Raw genomic sequence first — 20,487 nt, forward strand, 5'->3', positions numbered from 1 at the left:
CTCAGGTACCTTTGCACAACATTCCCTTATTCTGTTTTACACAGTTAAACTGTAGTGTGTGTGCCAAAGAGCTGCAATTAGGCTATGGTATTTTGGCCCTGTGCTGACCCTTTGCGGGGGTGAATTTCATGCTATTGCGCTGTGAGGTGTTATTTGATTGCCCTGATCCTGAATGCATGTTTATGCAGAAAATCTAACAAGCATTAGGGAGAACCAAAAAGACAGACAGACATCTGTTAGCGGTTTAATTTGTAAATTCATACTGTGTTCTGATGCCTCCATTTCTATTGCTTTTTTTTGCCGTATTTTTTTCCCTACTGTGGCTGGTGTTGGTAGGGAAAATGCATTTTATTTTCCATTTCCCATTTGAAATGTTGCAGTACTCATTTCTTGTAATATTCTTCTTCGGTCACAAGATTGTTTTTCTTATTCTCCTGTGAAATACATGTCCCCAGTAAACAGTTTTTGAGATTTAAAATCTCGTGTGAACAGTCAAATGTGAGTTAAGTACATTGGCTTCAAATGCGCCACTATGATGTCAGTGTAAGCATAGTAGTTGCTGGGTCAAATCAGAATATTCATCCAAGCAAGCATTGTTTAAAATAGCCTTGTTATTAAAAAACTAACCTACTTTTTTGAATGGGTTTAATTTATTCTCTGTGAGATCTCACCCTATTCTTTATGGCTACAGAGAAACAATCCTACCATTACAACTCAAATTCCTCATCCTGTCAAAGACTTACTTAACTAAATTTTGGGGTTGATTGTGGAGTCACAGACTTGAACCTGTGCATAGTCTGGGGAAATTCTTAGTGAATATGAATGTTGTTGGGTATAATCCCATATATTTGCTGTGCTGCCTGTTCAGGGCTACATCCTTTCTTGATGTTAATAAATAAATCCCTGTGATTTGTGAGTGCATGCTGAAACTAATTAGACAAGCGGTGTAAATGAACTGTTACTTTGGACTACAGTCTGTCCGTTCCTAGTGCCCTGTGCAGTATAAAGGTACTACTTTGCTAGCATGGATTTTTGAACTGCAGCATAGCTAAACAAACGCAACACCTTGGCACAGCACATGCAGAAATTTTTTTTTTTTTTACATTCTAAAGGCCCGTTGTTCACCTTTCTGAACCTTTCCCTGTTTGGATGGAGATTTAGATAGGACATATGGTAATGACATTTTACTTGGAACCTTTCCCAAAACATGTCAGTATATCACCTAATTTGCAAATGCAATACAGACTTTCCTCTTTTTAAAGGAAAAAAAAAGGACAATAAAAGAACTAAACTAGTCTTGAATGTTTGCTTAAAGGAAAATTTTGAAGGAGGAATCAGTCATTTTTTTTATAGGGTTTAACTGTAACTTCCCCTTGTTAACTGAGCTGTAAAAATTTGATTTAATGTTAAGTGGTGTATAAAGAAGTCATTGAAAAAATCCAGATTGTAAAACATAATGTTCATCAGTGATACCTCAAATATTCTTCTGTGTTAATCAAGATGCAAGTGTGAATTCTTCAAACTAACATCAAATCCCACACTGTGACTAAGAATGTACATAAATGTTCTGTAATATTCAGCAGTGCATGAGCTGCTTTTGGAAAAACTAACTTTTCTACTTCATGTTAAGCAGTAAACTTTTCTATAGGCCTCCTTGAGAAGGCATCAACCCTAATCCCAGCTTTTGGCACAGTAAAGCATTCTTGACAGTTTGGCAATAATTCTGATTTGTAGCATAGATGTAACAGGAAAAAAATTGAAAAGAGAAAGTTACTGTTACTGGAGCCAGCAGTAAATAATGTTTTCTTACAAAGTTGACACCCACCATTTTGCATTCACCTCTATTTACCTTTTATTTAGGAGCTTAGTGACCAAGGAGGCTCAGACTTTGAAAACACTGAAGTAAGATGGGTCATTACAGTGCCTGCTATTTGGAAGCAGCCTGCGAAGCAGTTTATGAGACAAGCTGCCTACAAGGTAAGGTTACAGGCTGAATGTAGAAATGCCCCGTAAAGCCCTAGTTGATAGGCTAAATGATAAACTGTATTTGGGACAATTAGCTCTAGTATAAACTGTATAAAAATGGTCTGGAAAAGAGTCAGACTAGAAACATTGAAAGAGAAGTTAACTCTACCAAGCAGTAGCTTTGAGTCATATGTATTCACCTCTTAAATGCCTTTTTCTTTCTATTTACTTTTATATATTGCTGTCCCTCACTGCAGACTGATGTTTTAGTCATCTTGTACACTGTATCCCTGCTGAATTCAGTGCACATGGAACAGATGCAGTTTTGAGACCCAAGGGAAAGCTGATTTTAAAATACTGGACACAGTTTAGTTTTGTTGTTTTCTTTAGGTCATCACAGACTTTTAAAGTAAAAAAAAAAAAAAAAAAAAAAAAAAGGAAGAGGAGGGAAAGCAAAGAGCCTCCTTGGTGGGACTTTTTTTCCAGTTCCCATTTTCCCACAGTAGGAATGAAAGGACTGTGAACCGGGTAGTCTGGATATAAAATTAAATTCAAATGTTATTTTCACCAGTAAGAGGTTTATCTGCATTTAACCCTTTCCCCCCAGCCCCCCAAATATGTGCACTTTCCATATGCATGTCCTTTATTTCAAATTCAGTTTGCGTCTTTGATACATGAGATGTACACATTCTTCTTTTCATCGGGATATTCATTTTCTGTTTTGTTTTATTTATTTTTAGTCGCAGACTTGCGTAACCCATTGGCAGCAGCTATGCAATGCACAGTTTGTAATATATCTAGTAGTTCATGAGTAATTTGCAGAGTGCTCCTGGGAAGCACCCAGTTTTTTCTAACTCTGTTTCTAACTATCTCTAATGTTGAGCAACATTTTTCTTAACAGTCTTTATTGTGGGATTGCTAATGCTAGTGCCAGAAGCAAAACACTCTTAAAGTTCTGATGGAAGGACACGGTTGTAGGTAAATCTGAAACACTAGAGACCCATTCATTATCTTTGTATATTGTTGTCTGCCTGCTGTCTGTGTGCATGTGTGCTCGTGAACCGGGAGCTGTGCAAGGAGCAGGGCAGGGTAAGGTAGATCTCTTGGCATTTCTCATTTGTGGCATAATGGAATGTTGTTAATTAGTGTCTGTGTCTGTGGTTGTGTCTGTGATTGTGTACTTTTATCGGCAAGCTTGATAAACAGCAAGGACTGACAAGGCTTTTAACTTGGGGTGTGCGATCAATTGCAGGAAAACATAAGAGTTTAGGGAAATAATTGATGTTTACTTGACACGCACAGTTGATTTTTTTTTTTTTTTAAAGTAATGGGGATGAAGAAAGAAGTGCAGAAAACTGAGAGTTCTGCATTGCCGTTCAGTCTTTCAGATTCCTATTGCTGGATCCAACGTGTTCCTCAAACTAGTGTGTACAGATGGATCAGAAGTTGCAGCCCTTGTTGCTACCTATTGGAACATCCAAGCATCATGAAAATGAGAGCTCGTTGTCATAAGATTAATCAGGGCATCGAGTAGAGAAAAGCGTGAAAAGGCAGTGGTAGAAACTTTGTTACTGGAAACACACTGAGGTACAACCACTAGTCTAAGCTGAGAGTTAACTAGTGGGAAATGTTAATGAGCTGTGGAAATCTGCTTGAGTAATCTGTGGCAAGTGACGTAGCTCTAAGAGAACAAAAATATTAACAGCTTCAGTCATTGGATCACAACGTAAAGCCCAGCCTTTCTGGAATGGTTAAGTGGTTTGTCTAGGCAGAGCTAAATATTGCATGGAATTACTAAAATCAAGTAAAAAGTGTTGTAGATCTGCATCTGCAATCAACATCCATCAGCTTTTGTACAGCCTACAATCTTAATGCCTCTCTGACATTCCCTCATCTCTGTTTTGCCTTAAACAAAACATTGCTAACCTGGAAATCTTAATCTGCCCAAGGGCTCCCAAGAGGCCCCCTTCCAGCTGCTGTGCTGCTTTCTCATTTGAATGAGTAATCTGGGTGTTCCCTTCAGCTCACAGTTCTTCCTCTCTCTTTCAAATTCCTGCTAATTCTGTCTGCATGACAGCTTTTCCTGTCTGTACATACTGCTGAGCTTTCATCAAAGCTGTCACTGATTTTGCGTCTCAGTTACTGCAACATCATTTCCTTGGCTTTGGCGACTGTATTCTGGCCTGTTTTGTATCCTTTCAGAATACTGCCGCTAAAGGGTTTTGTAGACTCGCATTTGACAGGGAATCAACCTACATTTGACTCCTTCATCTGTGTCATCTCAGACATAAGCTGCATGTCCTGGACGTGAACATCTGTAATGCTAACTCATTTCCCTCCTCTGAAACCCTCTCTAAAATGCTGTCTTTGTCACGCCTACAAAAACTTGACTGTGATTGACCTACTGATACATGGAAACTGCTCCTCACTGCTTCTCGCTGTTACCCTGCCTGCCCCATCCATATTCATCTACTGTACTTTTTGTATTCTTAACTCTTTCTATATTTGAGTTGTTACCTCTTTGAAGCAGGTATTTGTTTATTCTCTTGTCTTCCTCTCTGGGGCCTCCTGAGGGACTAAGTCTGGTAGGGTATAGAGAGCTCCATGTCCTTATAACCTTACTTTGCTGAATCAAAATTACTTTCTTCCTGAATAACAGTCCACAAGTGCATCTTCCTGTCCTTCAAGCTTAATTCCTATGTATCCAGAGATAGTCTGAAAGCTGTGTGACACCTGTTGAGGTCTGGTCACGTTTGGAGAGAGCTCTGTGGCAAGAGCAGAGTGTCATCTCTGTAGGACCCACTTTGGCTTAAGTTTCCTTTCCCAAAGCATGTCTGCTGGGATTAGTGTGCATGGCATCCGAGTTCATTACCTCCTGAATAATGACTCTTAGGATACATCACTCAGGTTTCCCATTGTCCCCCCCTAGTGAAATATAAGGCATCATAAATAGCGTTAACTTTTCTTGTTTCTGTGTTCTAACTGTTCCATTTCAAATTCTTTGCTTTGGTGTAGTTCTGATAGAAGTGCTGTGTTTACCAGTATTAGAAGGAATCCCATTCTCACAAAGAGCTCACATAATGAGTAATAAATTCAAATTGCTGATATGTTTTCTTATTTTGGAGACTTCAGAAACGTGGTCTGGTTGGACAGCATGTGGGAGGACTCCATCCCGCTCGTGTGGGTGGGACCTGCCCTTATTCTTGTCCTTGCAGAAGCAGCTAAATGCAACTACCTGCACTGGGCCTGAGTTTTAGACCTCAACATGAAAAGATGGCTTAGGTGTGGAGGCAAGCCACTTCCTGCTCATGAACATGGCCTGGCATTTACAGCCTCAGCAGAATGGCATGTGAACACAGACACAAAACCGGGATCCCACCTCTGTGTCATCTGAGTTTGTACTGACACAAGAAAATTCAGTGTTTTGTTAGTCTTGTATTACTGATGACCAAAAAAAAAAAAAAATCACGTGTCCACTAATGGAAAAGTGAAACTCTAAAAGTATTCAAGACCATTTCTGTAGAAATCCATTGAATCTAGGTAGGCATGAACAGTTGGTTCAGTCTTAACAGCACTTTGTTGTCTTAATATATTACTATGAGCAGCACTTTTAATCCCTTATCCAAATGAAATTCAGGCACTGTGGATTGTTTATTAGATGAACACAAGATCCAATATTCTTGGCAGAGTGTTTCTTTTTAGTAAAGGCATTCTTCCAGCTCATCTTTCAATACAAATTCTTTGGACGCAGTAAGTGCAGAGCAGAATCTGCAGGCTGGAATTCCTTGAACATGCCAATAAGAATAAGGTTTTAAGGAAGAGTTTGGAGTGTGACAGGACTATGTGAATGCAGAAGCTATAACATAAGAAAGTAAAACATGGCATCCCAAATGCACCCAGGGCAGAGCAAAGGAAAGGGAAGGATAGTGCATTTTCATAAACTTGCCCAAAATATTCTGTAATTTTACAAACATCAGTTAGCTGGTCTACTTGGAGATATTGAGGATTCTTTTCTTTTAATATGAACTGTTGATTTTGAAGTGGAGTTCTAGAGTTCTGAAGTAGATTTATATTCCAATTAGAAATAGCAAATAAAATTGTTTGCATGGTAAGCTCATATAAATAAACAGAGGCAATCTAGGTTATAGGATTAAGCATGTGAGCCTGGAATTCCAGAGGCTTTCTTTAACCAGCTCTTACGCTGAATATTTATTAATGTTTTCACATCAGTTTCATCATGGAATGCGCATGACGAGAATTATTTAACACATTGTGTGCCAGGCTTATGTTACATTACATTGATCAGCACTACCCTGCTCTGTAGAAACCTTCAGAGAAAAGTAAACAAATTTGGTGAAAGAGTAATTTGACAGCACATAAAATCCCTTGCTAATGAAAATGTGACGTGATGTATGTTTGATTTTTACAAAGATGACTAGAGAGACTTAACTAGATTGATAGCTGTGAAGCTGAGGTAGGCTTATCCTTTGTAAGTATTTTCCTTGCTGCATCAACCACGTGCAACTGAAATTTATTTGTCTAGGCACAGTGTAACAGACTCCTGCTATAAACTACATAAAAAGGCAATGATGTTCAGGCCTAAGCAGCACTGGGAAGCTGGTGATTTGTTTGAAACAGTACTTGTTAGTGGAGGCAGATGAGGCAGAAGTGTGTTAATGCATCAACCATCCTGATTATTTGTAGCTTCCGGGGTTCTCTTGAGTCCATGCTTTCACTTTTGTGATATTAAGATCTCCTTAATCATAAGGATTTAAATGTTTATTAAGGGATATGTTAGGGAGGATTCTGCATCTAGTAGCTATGTTTAATTAGGAAAGGATAACTAATTGAGGAGTGAAGATTACAGAGTGGGAACTCAGCACAGTGGGAAATGTGTACTAATTGATCTCAGTTTACACATTTTAATTACCCAGCCAGGTTCACGTGAAAGCAGAGGCAGTTGACAAAGCCATCTGCTAATCCAGTTCTGTATGTTTCTGTTTGTCGACTTCTGTGGCACAGGTGGGAATATTTGGAGGTTTTCTTTTTCTTTTGCTAAGCAAGTAAAACAGGAGGTTTTCATAGCATTCTAGGTGAGAGTAGGTAGATGGATCTGTGCCTGTCTTACAAAGCTGTGGAACATGTTTCTCATGATCTTAGAAATTGCCTGAAAGGGCACTGGAACCAACAGAAATAGCAAAAAATTAGAATCTTCCCTCTGCCTGGAGGAAAGGCTGTGCTAGATGGGATTTTCCAGCCAAAAGAAGAAAATGACAGTCTGAAAGGCTTTAAAATACAATCGGGAGGTGTGTGTGATGGAAGTCCACAAACAAATATAAATCAGTGTGGACAAGTTCTAAAAAAACTAGTAGGAGGATTGTTTGTAATAAGTTCATAGAAAGGGCAATGGAGGAGGATAATAGATCGGTCTAAAAGGCACCTTAGATGCCAGTATTCAATTACAAAGAAAGAGAAAAGAAATACAAGCTGAAAGTGGAACTATAGTGAAAAATATTAAGGCAAAATCGGAAAGCCCAAAGTACAAAATAAGATGCAACTAACAGAAAGTAGCAAGCCTATAGTTTTCTTGGCGAAACTGATCTCAGTCAGGGCCGCTTGTGTCTCTTTAATAAAATCCGCCTGAGCCATAAGGACCTACAATGAGGATATTTGAAACAAAGGGAAGGGGAGAGCCTGCGACTAGGAGGATACTTAAATAGGAAGAGAGTCAGGCTTTGCTGCTGTGGTAACTGGTGCGTGCCCATGGTACCAAAAGCATTTTTAGAATAATATAACATGAAAAATTGAAAAGCTTATGAGAATTTAATGGCTTCATTTTTCTAATGCACACTAGTCATAAAACTTGCAACTAATGTCCTCCTGCACCTTGGGGGATATAATGTAATGCAGCAAAAAATTCTTGGTAATGCCACTTGGAGCCAAGCTTTCATTTACTGCACAAATGTGATCTGTGGCAACAGTCACTTGGGAGTGAGCTGCAGCAACATCACCCTAGTGGAAATATGGACTCAATGCCACTGTGGTCCCATTTACCATCAACCTGTCAGCAAACATAACCTCTTCCTTAGCATGTTATCCTTCAGCAATATGTGAGTCAGCTTTAGCAATGCTAATTTGGATTTATTTGTGGACCCGATACCTGTGAAAATTTTGGAGGAATGAAAGGGCAGGGGCACAACAAAACAAGCAATTTGGAGATTTTGTGTAGCCTGTTGTGCAAAGAAAAAAGTTGGTGATTTCAGAGTCTTGTGGTTGTTCCTTACCTTGTAAGGGATCCAAGATTCTTCCCCTTGGAAAATTGTGTCTACATATCTGGGATTAATTCTGAGACCAAAATGTGATAGACTAGATATGATGTCCTAAGTAAGGTCTGCTGCAATTGTTGGTAGTTTTTTGTGTCTCACAAATACAAGAAATCCTTTTCTCTCTCATGATGACCCAGAAAGTTTGTGCCTTGCCTGTGTGTAGCAAGAAATTACCTTTCTTTCTTGTCAGCAGTTCACAGAAGCTTTTTGAGGAATAGGCACAGGTAAACTGCAGAACCTTCTCCATGTATTGTAAACAAAAGTGGTTTAATGCTGCTTCATGATTGGTAGCCAATGGTTGTAATTCAGATATTTCCTTCCTTATGTTCCACTTTCCTTCCTCAAGGCCTGCTCATCAGCACATGCTACAATACTAATTTCCAAACCACTCTGCTCAGACATCTGCTCTTGGATTCACCTATCTCACTGTTATAACCTGTGAGAGTCACTTCTCTGCAAACTACAGAGCTCTCCCATAGAAAAGTGAAGTATACCTGGAAGAGGACATTTTTGGATATAAGATAGCAACAGGAATCCTCCTCTCATCATGCCCCAAAGAGAAAGTAGTACTTCTATATTTCTGTTTCCGTCTGAAAAGCAGCCAATTCTAGAAATTCAGTTCCAGTGGGCATCTTGTAAAGGCAGTGGAGAACAGACACCCTTACTGAGGGTACGTAAGCCCTTATTTTCTGTCTTAATAAGGACAGCAGAATCTTTTCCTTTGGGAGAGATTCAGGGCAGACTGCCATGCAGTGCAAAAGGGCACCTGAATTTTCACACCACTCCTCCCAGTAGTTGGCAAAGGCAGCTGAAATACTTTTTGTTCCACTGGAAGTCTCATATGGATGCACCTCCTGATGATGCAGGTTCCAGTAGAGGGGAGAAGAGAGAAAGCAGGAGGCTTATGACAGGGATTTAGCCTCTGTGACTGCATCAGAAAGCATTCAGAGAGCGGCGTGTGTGGAGTTTTGGGTGCTGTCTTGTGCTGCTGGGAGATGTGGCAGCCCTTGCCCATCTCTGTGCAGTCTGTTGAAAACAGATGTGAACTCTCAGTACACCAGCGCCGCCCCTGTGGTTGCTGCAGATCTGAGCCCAGGCTCATGAGCTTGCTGAATTGTGTGCATGAAGAAGGGAGTCAAAGACTGAGGGGGTAAAACAGGCAGTGGTATGTGGCAGTTCCTCCTGACCCTCTTCCCAGACCCTCCCACAGGTGCAATACACACTTTTTCCTACGCTTCTATCTCTTTGATTTCCGTCTCTCACCTTGGCCAAGACAGAACACTGATTCTTTCCTTACACATTAGCCCTCAGGTCCACAGGGCCCTATAAAACCCTGAAATCATCTCCATGGGAGATTCAGCATGAATAGTCTTTTCCTTTGAGAAGTAAACAAATGACCAACAGTCCTTCAAAAATTAAGCATGTATTTTTTCATTGAAAGCATAACTTTAGAATAAACAGCTTGTACCCATTTCTGGGTGATTTGCTCATCATCTGCATGGGAAGTCTGACAGTTGTATAATAGTTCAAGATTGTCCCAAGGGTCTTTTTCTTTGAGTCATAGAACATGTCTCCTAGTTTTGGGGTAGGGTGACGTTCTCCTGTCAGAGCTGTCACAGTACAGTTTTAAATTATAAATTTCCTCAGGTTTTTGAACTAAGACAAACCAGTTAAAGGGCTTCCTCTGACTGCGAGACGAAGGTGACATTTTGGAAGGCTTGACAGAGAGGAGCCCTTTTTGTCCAGCATTGTTTTCTGCAAGAAGCCGTATTTATCTTAGCATTTGGACTAGAAGTATAATCTTAATCCTTGTAACATTTGTATGGTGAATACTGTATTCTTTCAGTATTCTGCAATTCTGTTAGTGTCACATAATAGGGATTCAACAATATTTCCTGTTCTCTGTCCTCTCATTGCTTCTACTGCCCAGGAGAGCTTCATGTTTCCCTGAGTAATACTTCATAGAGCTCAGGAGCCCTTGAGATTGTCTGCTTCTCTCCCTTCTCTGGATTCCGTTGCGCATTTTAGGAGTTTCAAAGATTTGTATTATATCCTGTGTTTAGTAAATTTTACTGTTTTATAAATTAAAAAAGGGAAATTATAGTACAAAATCCAGAAGACCTGACGAGTATGGGTTTTAATAATAGAATCAAACGGTGCTTACAGTCCCAAAGAATTCCAGCTTCAGGTTGAAAATACAAAGAATAGATTATAAAAATAATGTATAAAATATAAAGTATAGAAATGCACAGGTAAAGTGATCTGTACTCTTAGCTGGGTAACAGCAACCCCAGGAAAAATAAATTGAGGCAGGCTGGCCGTGCTTAGCAAAGGCATTTATCTCAATAAGGCAGCCTAGCCATCTATAACAAATTGGTTCATCTATTCAGTGACCGCACAAATGCAGCAGTTCTGACTGTAGCCAATGCAACTCCACAAAATTCATTATTCAGTGTGCTGAAAGTAAAAGTCACGCTTCATTACAGTTCCAGGTGCCACATTTATCTTCTTGCTTTTCAGAATGGGATAATGCCATAGTTTCTAAACAGCCATTAGGAGGGAGCAATGTTACAGGCTATACTTTATTTCTTATCATAGGAGGAGCTTTACTGATAGGTTGCTAAACAGAAATTAAATATCAAATGGATTCTGCTTTGGTCCAAAACAGCTTGCTAAGTAGCATGATCAGGTATGTGTATGACAGATAGCCAGCTTGATTATTCAGAATCCAAGCACCCCCCATTCCAACAAACTTCAGCAATAGCTTCATTGTAAACCTTGGTATTGAGTTGATACTCAGAAATTGATGCATTCGCTTTAGTGGATTGTTTCACAAAGTTTGGTCTAAGTGACTTGCAAAATGTTATATGGGAAGCTTCTAGCAGAGCTAAATGCAAAAGAATTGACCTTCAAGTCCAGGTCTGCTATTTGTATTCTCATGCTTTTAAGCACAAGACCACTTTTTCTCTACAACCACATACAGGAAAATGAATTAATTGGGAATTTCATTTCCCTCTCTGACAAGACACTGAACTGAGGCAGATTTTTTTTTTGGTGCAGATTGTATTAGTGTTGTAAACTCATATTGTGCATCCTTGATGCATTAAACTAATTGCTTTCCCTATATTGAATCACTTTTTAAAGTGACTGATGGCTGATGTTTAAGACTAAAGGACTGCTTAGGACTGTTGTGCTCTTCATATTTTCATATTTTAAAAGTGTAGCTTTCAGATTAAATAAAAAGGGGACTGTGACAAACATTTCCTTTTGATCCCAAGAGACTTAAGTAAAAGTTCTAATTGCAAAGATGACTGAACTCCACATAGAAACCTGTGAGGCCCTGAATAACTTTAGGCTTGTTACAGTGAGCCTGGTACTGCTGTCATACTGTCGGACACGATGGGCTCCCTCTCGCTGATACAGGCAAGGATTTGACACAGCATTCACAAAGACAAAGAATGAGAAAGCGTGTAGGTCTTTGGCATTTGGGAAAGATTCCTACCAGCAGTTCTGGTCTTTCTTAGTGTATAGTACCTGCACCATTTTAGAATCATGGATTCTTTGGAAGCGTTTGTTGGAGATCATCTCGTCTGACCTTCCACTTGAAGCAAGATTATTGCCAACACCAGCTCAGCAGTGGCTTTGTTTAGCCAAGTTTTAAAAATCTCCAAGGACAGAGATGCCTTTCTGAGCAGCTGTTCCAGTGCTGCATCACCTTCCTAGTAAAAAAGGTTTTTTGTAATATCCAATTTGAACTCTACAAGCTGCAATATGTGGCTGTTGCCCCTTGTTATATCTCCTGGCAAGACTGAGAAAAGCTGTGTTCTGCTATCTTTGTAACTGCCCTTCAGATAGCTGCAGGCAGCTATGAGATTGCTCTTTGGCCGCCTCTTTACCAGACTAAACAAACCCAGCTCCCTCAGTTTCTCCTTACAGAACATGTTCTCTAGCAGCCTTCCTTGAACCCTCTCCACTTTCTCCATGTCTGTCTTGAACTGAGGGGTCCAAAAGCGTTCGGTTTATAACCTTTACAGAGCTCGTTCTGTAGCCATTACTCACGGAAATTAGCAGTCATGAATACTTATACTGAGAAATAACAAGGAAGTAAGTGCTGTAGTGGAGGGCTCTAAGTGATTCTAGTGGTTTCTTTGGAATTAACAATAGTTAATTCCAAATAATAGTTTACACGATGTTTACATATTTTCATCCCAGCTTTCTGAAGTTGGTATCCAAGAGTTTCTTCCACCATAAAACTAAGTCTAATTATAAATAAAATGCTAATCTAAACCTCTTGCACCTTCAACATATACGTTCATGCACGAACTCTTAAATGGGGAGTAGTGTTGCTATTAACTGGAATTAATTTATATCTTGTCTGGGGAAGTTCACCAAACCAGCTATATGAGTGCAAGAGTGAGGTACCTTGTTATCATCTATCCTGATTTCCTGCAGGTTAGAGGATTTCACCTAAAAACTCCCTTCACAGGAGTTCATAGCTTGTGAGTTCTACCTTTGAAGTGTGAGCAGCAGTAAGTTCAGCCTACCTGAAGGCTGTAGGAAGGCTGTGAATTTTCTGTGGGTTAGTTACTTTGTATGAGCTTCTGGTATGGGCAAGCCCTGGGAATTCAAAAAGCACTGCAAAGCCTACACTCTGGTATTTTAAAAGCAAGGAAAAATTGTGTAAATACATAGTAACAGTATCTACTTCAACATGGCAGAAGGGAAGATACCTGGGGTCTCAAGGAGAGGTCTCAGGATAATCCCAAAATCCTAAGGACAATTTAAAGGCCGATTTTTACATTGGAGTTCATCCTTCTGTGTCTTTCCTGTTACTTAATCACTTACGCTAGTGCAAAGTGAATAAATGAAAACTATTACAGGGGTCTCTTAACTTCTAGTTTTGTGCCCCTTGCATTAAACCGATGGCTTTTCCACTTTTCATCTTTCATAATTTATATTTATCTTGTCTGCAAAATGAAGTTACTACTATTTTACCATAGCTTGAGATTTCATTTATGCTCTCTCAACCAGTTTTCTCAGAGATGAGTATCTTTGTCCTATCACTTAACTGTACAGATGGGGAAGCTGACACTGAAGGAATTCTGCAGCTGTGATAGTTATCCACTATGTTCTCACTTGTGAAATGCAAAATATCAGTGGCACCTGATCAGAATAGGATGGACAGCCTGTGCCACAAACCTAATTTTAGCTCAACAGGCAACAATAGTGTGAAAATGTATGCATTTATGTATATCTGTTATGTATATGCATGTATACATAGCAAATGTTGTTTAAGAGAAAGCAAAAAGGTCTTGGTTCTGTAAAGCAAAAAGTGCCTCTGTGACACTGGAGATGTCAAATCTTTGCAGGATCAACCACCACCCAAACGTTCTGTTGACTGGATTTAAAAAAAAAGAAAAAGTTGTTAATTCTCAGTTTTCATCTAGGCTCTTAAATCTTGAGGATGAATTTTTGAAAGGATGGGAGCATTCAGCAGCTCTTCCTCCTGCCTTTGACAAACCCAGCCTCTTTGCTGTGGTCACTAAGTTACCTCCTAACTAAGAGTGACCTCCTAACTCCTCCTGAGTGCCTTTGAAAATCCTGTTTGTTTTGTGGCTGTTCAGCAATTTTAAGAATCTGTCTTCGAACAGATAAGTGGACTGAGCTAAGTGGGCTGTCTGACCTCACTCTGCTGTATTTATTCACGATACTTATTGTACTGCGGTACTCTTCATCACTCTGAAGACTCACAGCAAAGCATCGGTGTATGTGGTGGCGTAGTAATTTTCAAACACTTTTTGTGAAGGCTTCTTAAGTCTCAAGGCTGAAGATCTAGCAAAACTGCATGCGCTGTGCTTTTCATGCAGCTTTGTGCTACCCACTAGCCCCACTCCCTGCCAACCCAGCTCCCCCTGACGCGCCTCTTTGTGATAATGCTGAGAGTCCTTTCCCATGTTGCTCATCTTCTTTCCTGGCATGCTCTGCCTCTGTAATTAGATCTCAGTCATTTATTTGTGACATCCCAGTTTGATGCCATAGAACTGGAGAAAGTGCTAACTAGTGAAAAAGGAGGAGGATTAGAGAAGAGCTCACTTACCAAGGCACTAAGTGGATGGTGTTATCATGAATCCGTTAACACAATGAACTGATTAGTTTAAACAGTGTAAATTTCACAAGGCACTTAATTTCCAACTGCTGTTTTGTGTTGCTTTGATTCAGTCACACAATACTTTCTTCATGCGGGCTGCACAGTGCTTAACTTGCAATCATGGCTTTCCTATTGTCACTAATTATAATAAATATCTTGGAAAATAGAAAAATGTTGATGTTAATTCACAGCTTCTGGTTTTTTGGCTGAATGAAGTCGTATTGCAGAGCTTCATTTCCTAATGAACCACATTATCTTTACAGAGCTATTTCATGCAACCCAACTTTTAAATTTTATCTCTGATGCCTACAAATGTTGCTTTAGTGGTAAAACAGGTTTAAAAGGTTCTTCCTACCGCCCAGAAGAATGGATCATTACACTCATCTGGTCTGCAGCATTGCTTCAGAAGTGATTAACATAATGCAGTTGGTGGAAGTGGCAAACTGTGAAAGCAGAACAGGTACCCAAGGCTGTGATGTAGCTGTCCCTGCAGCTTCTGCACGTGCTACGCGTCACATGCAGAAATTGAAGCTTGCTGTTTGGCGAAGAGTACCGTAAGGCTGGGACACTGAACTGGAGTTCTGGGGTTGTGGGGTGAATTCCCACCTTATCGTGGGTTCCTGCACAACATTAGCCAAGGCTTTTAGTCTCTGTGCCTTATTTTTCAAACTGTCTGATGAGGGTGGTTCTTCTCTTGCACATGTTTATCTGTTTAGTCTATTTATGCTACATTTTTGTATCTGGAAATGTCTTATTAATTGTGAATGCAGTGCCTATGGCACTGATGCAGTACTGAATCAGGTCTTAGATGACTACAAAATTTATCAAAGCAGTAGATTAGAATTCATCCAATCAGACCTCATTCTTAGTTTGTTTCTCTTTCTGAAAGATTGAATTTAACTGCCATGAAAGTAATATAGTATATTACTATATACTTAGTTTACAAAATGTTTTCCTTTAGTGCTTTCAATGCATAAAGGACAAAGGCACTACTATACATATTTTACACATAGGTAATCTGAGCTAGTAAGGAGTACAGAGTCTGCCAGGATCATCTCACTGGTTAGTAGGGCAACAGAAAGTAAAATTCACTTCTCCTGAGTATAAGCACAGTTCTTATCCAGAGAAAATGCACTTTTTAAAATTTGTGAGTATATGTTGGTATAGTTTACTTATTCCATTTGACCCTGAAAGTGATGTAGCAAATGTTACTAAGTGGGTAAAAAAAAGGGTCTCGATAAGATTATTTTCTCTAGTTTAGAGAACTGGCCTGAACTACTCCCTGGACCAAAGGGGAATCAAGGGATCAGAGTGGCCTCTGTGCTCCCCTTGCAGCAGTGAAGACCACCACTCTGCAAGTTAAGGTGAGCATTAGCACTGAAGTAGACCCAGCTGCAGTTTGCTCTGGCCCTGACTGTAGATTCCAGTGAAATAGGGGTCAAGACCAGACTGCCTGCACACATCTGATTAGTCCTGAATCTGTGTAGTGTTCCTTTGCACCTCCATTATTTCCAATTTGTACCGACTCTTAACCATTTCCTTTTTACTTTTTGGCTGTGTTGAAATTAATGTATATTTTCACCATATTTTTGCCATAAGGAAGATGCTGAGTTTATAATATTAGGTATAGCTGCATCTTAACAGGTTGAGGCTTTTCTGTGTATGTTAACATAACACTGAGGTGCAAGAACCATCTGAATCTAATCCTATATGTGTGTGAGGAAAATGCACCTCATCCTTTATTTTATTTATTTATTTAATGTTTTCATCTCCCCCACCCCCCTGTGCTGAAGAACATAATCAAGGCAGACCCCTCCACTAACAGTCTTTCTCAGAGTCTGCCTGCGTGGGGCTGGTTTGGTCCGTGAGCTGCTGCCTTCCCTCCTAGCTTGGCAGAGGTAGCACTGCTAGCCTTGCAGAGGAGCCTAGGGGCTGGCCCACAGCTTCAGTTGGGTTTGACAGCTGTGCTATAGACTATTCTTCCTCCACACCACTTCAGGGACACAAAAGTCTAATTTTTGTACGTGCAAACTTAACACAAATGCTTTTCTTTTGGACGGAGAAAAGTTCTTGGAAAGTCTGTACAGGACAGGGCAGTGTTTTGATCATTGTTGTTGTGCCCTAGTGTAGTTTCATTCTGTGGGTTTGGCCTTTTTTAATGATCTGGTTCCAAAAGTAAGCTAGACCTATGCAGTGATCTTGTGAAAGTGTGTGTGCCTGCCTGTGTTATCACCCAGTGTTGATGGAAGGGCAGAAGCTTCAGAAATGATTGAAAATAGGCTGCTGTGTGCAGGAAAGCATGGTTATGTGTTCCCTGACAATGGGAAAAGCTGCAGTGTGAGCCGAGAGCCTCCCAACCCTCATGGCAGTCAGCCGTGAGATTTCAGGTTTTAGTATTCAGAAAACAAGTTTGACTTCAAAGTTTTTTGAGTGGACAGGATTTCCAGGCAAGTGAAGCCCAAGGAAGTAAAGGTGAATACAAAATGCATGGGTCTGACTCCAGTCAACATACAATTCTAATAATAAGTCAGCATCTTAAATTCAACAGATGGAGTACTGTTTTCTGTATGTGTTTTTTTTTTCACTGTTTAAGAGCTTAGTATCAGTTCTCTCAATCAGTTTTATAACTCCAAGAAACGGGTGCCCTCCATGTAAGGCATGTTCCTTGTGTTACGAGTCAGTGGTCGGGCTTTTTTTTTGTTTGCCTTTACAAAGATGTCTGATGTATCTCTCTGAAGAAGGAAAAAAGGAAATCTAGCTGTTGCTTCCAATAGTTTGAAAGGATAGTAATAGGAAATGTGTACGTTGTCAATGATGGCATATTTCCTAATATGCTATTCCTTTTGAGGTCACTGTGGTGTAATGAATAAAGCCTGATAGAGCAACAGAATTCTGCCTGGCTGTATTAAGAAATACAGGAGTGCTCCAGCTAAATGCTGATGCTTCTAATTATGTCAGCTTTCAGAGGTGGGAGCTTTTCATCTAGGCCTGCCTCATGGCTTTCATTGCCTTTTAAAAAGGCTCAAACTGCATGCAATAGTCTCCTATAGTGCTATCTTTAAAGCCATACCCATTACAATATTTTAAAAAAATTAAAAATATGCATTGCTTTTTTCATTGTGTGTCGTGAGGCTGGGTTTTAAAAGTAGCATCTTTTAATCTGTAGTAATGATGATTCTGTGCATGGAATGAGTGAGTATCATTTAGTTGTCTGGAAATACTCAGACTGCTATACTGAGCTACAGTCCAGACCTCAATATTTGCTAATGTTGAATTAGTCTAACACTTGGCAGCTGATGCGGTTCAGGGAATCAAGAATGTATTTGTGGTCAGCTGTGGCTCTCATCTGGTGACACATCTCCGGCTATAAAAGCAGAGCTAGTGTGCCAGGTTGAGAATTCACCTGCATCTGAATGGTGAAGTTATTTGTGCTCCAGTACTTGAGGCTTTGAAGTTTGCTGTCCATAATGCATCTTGGCGAGTGAACAGCAATGCACTGGCACCAGCTCACAGACCTGTTTTACTGGAGTAAGTGAAAATCTGGGAGTTCCCTTGTTACCAAAAACTATGAAATTCTAGTGCTCTAGATGAGTAAAGTGAGTTTGGGGCGGTCTTTTAAAGCAGTTCTTTTCATCGTGTTCTTTGCTTCTTCCAGGTATATAAATGCATCAATGTCCTGCAAATAAATTCATTTTTAAGAACTTTCTGATGCTCAAAGGATTTTTGTAATTCTATGATGAGTTTTCCACATTTTGCATTTTTGGGAAAACAGCTGTCTCCTTCTTCCATGTTTCATAAGTGATGACTGGGTTTATACTGCTAGTGAGTATAATGGGAGAAAGAAAATCTCCTTACCAGACTAGAGTCAAGATGTGGCTCTGTTACAAAGTCTGCTGTAAGCTGCCCTAGGCAAAAGCAACGTGATGCATCTGTCCCACTGCCAGAGTGATCTATATAATGTTGAATACCGAGACATTGGTTAGATCTGTCCCGTTCAAGCCTGTTAACTTGTGAATCTCTGTTCTTAGTTACAGTAGTACTTTGGCAGCATGGGCAAGGGTGTGGAGTGAGGCAGATACAAAGGAACAAATGTAAAATGTAGCAAATTCCCAAATTTCTACAGTTAATATTTTTAGTGAATGCATCACCATTTCTTTGTGTTGACCGCCTGCTGTTCTCACTCCTCTTTCTCTGCATGCTCACTATTTTTCTCCAATCTGTCCCTTTCTCCTCAGCTGTAATGATGGGACGGAGGTACTGCCTCCTAAGTCTTCATCTTCTCAGAGCTTGTATTAAAGCAACGTCATTGCTCCATTCCTCCCCAGCAGTATGTATGTGTTCATGTTTCTTTCTCATCTCCCCTTCCCCCATTCTCTCTGTGCTGTGTGTAGAGAGAGAGATATATGTACAGTAATGTGCTATCTCTGATGATCTAAGGAGAAATACTGCATACAGAAGGTACGAAATAGAGTCACTATTGATCCACCCATACAGGTGTACATATATATGTATATATACATATTAAAATATATATATGTTGGATGCCTAGTACCTTTCATTGTACAAGATTCTTGTATGGTCTTTTTTTGATGTGAAATAACACATTCTTTGTTGTAACTGGCCCTTCAAACTCTGTAAGGAAAGCTTTTTAACAGAAAAACCCAACATCATCTTCATGAAATTCTGTTAGGATCAGCTGTGCTTTGAACTGTTAAAAACTGTCATTTCTGTTGAATGTTTTCCTCAGGACATATTTTGAGTATGTTAAAATAATATCTAGAGAGAAAAAGTAGCAAGAATAGCATCTGCTGTACTGAGGGTCTGAGAACATGGATCTGAGTCCATCCGCTGTAGGTCACTGCCTTCCCCTACCGATGTGCAGGCTGCAGTGTGAAAAGTTCATGGTACAGACTACTGCTGGAGGAGGGGAGGAAGCGTTATTGTTAATGGTTTACTGTTTTCTTTTTGCAGAACCAGCCTTGGAAATTTGTACCAAAATCCCCCCAGAACAGATGACTTTGCAATTAATACAATCTTTTTTTTTTTCTCCTCAAGTTAGGAAATAGCAGTGCATTCCATGTGTGTGCAACTCAGTTCTTGTCACCTCTGCAAATACTTTATGATGTAGCCTTTGGATTTTAATATCCTTAGCAAAAAACTATTTTTTCCCTGAAATACAATTTTCTCTTTTAGTGCATAGGTTAGACAGGAGACTAAGAATTGCTTTGTCTGTGCTACTAACGTACGCCCAGTACACGGAGCATACTGAGCATGCTATGTTTATCCACATTGCTGGATATTAAAAAAAAATAGACTTGCTGCTCAGATTCAGAGCTCTCACAGGACATGATAGTGGATTTAATATATATGAAAACTGCAGCAGGGTAGTAGGGAGCTATTTGTTCTCCATGCTCTTACTGGATAGGGCAAGAAGTGCTGGCCTTAAAATTGTGGCAAGAAAGATTCAGATTAGGCTTTCAGCAAAACTTTCCAAAGGCGAAGACAGTAAAGGGCTGAGATAGTTTGTGTGCAGAGACCATACATTTTTGGAATTCTTTAGCAGATTAGATAAATATCTGTCAGGGACCAAGTATTGATTCATATCTTGAATGTTGCCCTTTCCAATGCAACAAATTAAAGCTTTTTGTGTAGAAGAGCTCAGCTGGAGATAAGTGATGTTGAAATGAGCTGGCATGAAACCAGCCCTGCTTGTGCCTAGTACATCCAGACCGGTTGGAGGAAAGATTGGGTTTATACTAAGGCACAATGCAAGAACTTCATCTTCATCCCCAGTACCGCTCCAGAGCTTTATCTAAGCCCGTACCTGCCAACATGCTTGCATGCAAGTGGTATGATGGCAGGAGAGTCTGGCTTGGACCTGTGCTTGATTAATAGTCTTCTTATATCTTTTAGGGTTACTCTGGCTGCTGTAAATCTGTGTTTTCCAAATTTTGAAAGTTTTGTTGCGAACATTCTTTTCAGTATAGTATTTTTTCAATATGTGTTGCCACATAGCTGGCAAGGTTTGATATTCTGTGGCATTTGCAC

At 39.9% G+C, this 20,487-nt stretch overlaps 1 protein-coding gene across 5 annotated transcripts in view; it reads left to right on the forward strand.

Annotated features, from left to right (window-relative positions):
• Positions 1–20,487, forward strand: part of HSPA12A (heat shock protein family A (Hsp70) member 12A) — a 109,046-nt gene that overhangs the window by 73,419 nt on the left and 15,140 nt on the right. For all 5 annotated transcript variants that reach the window (XM_075504469.1, XM_075504470.1, XM_075504471.1 and 2 more), the window contains one exon: positions 1,861–1,977. In XM_075504469.1, coding sequence (XP_075360584.1) covers positions 1,861–1,977 — 117 coding nt within the window. The remainder of the gene's footprint in view (positions 1–1,860; positions 1,978–20,487) is intronic.

The sequence above is a fragment of the Mycteria americana genome, chromosome 6, assembly GCF_035582795.1.
Source record: "Mycteria americana isolate JAX WOST 10 ecotype Jacksonville Zoo and Gardens chromosome 6, USCA_MyAme_1.0, whole genome shotgun sequence".
NCBI lineage: Eukaryota > Metazoa > Chordata > Aves > Ciconiiformes > Ciconiidae > Mycteria > Mycteria americana.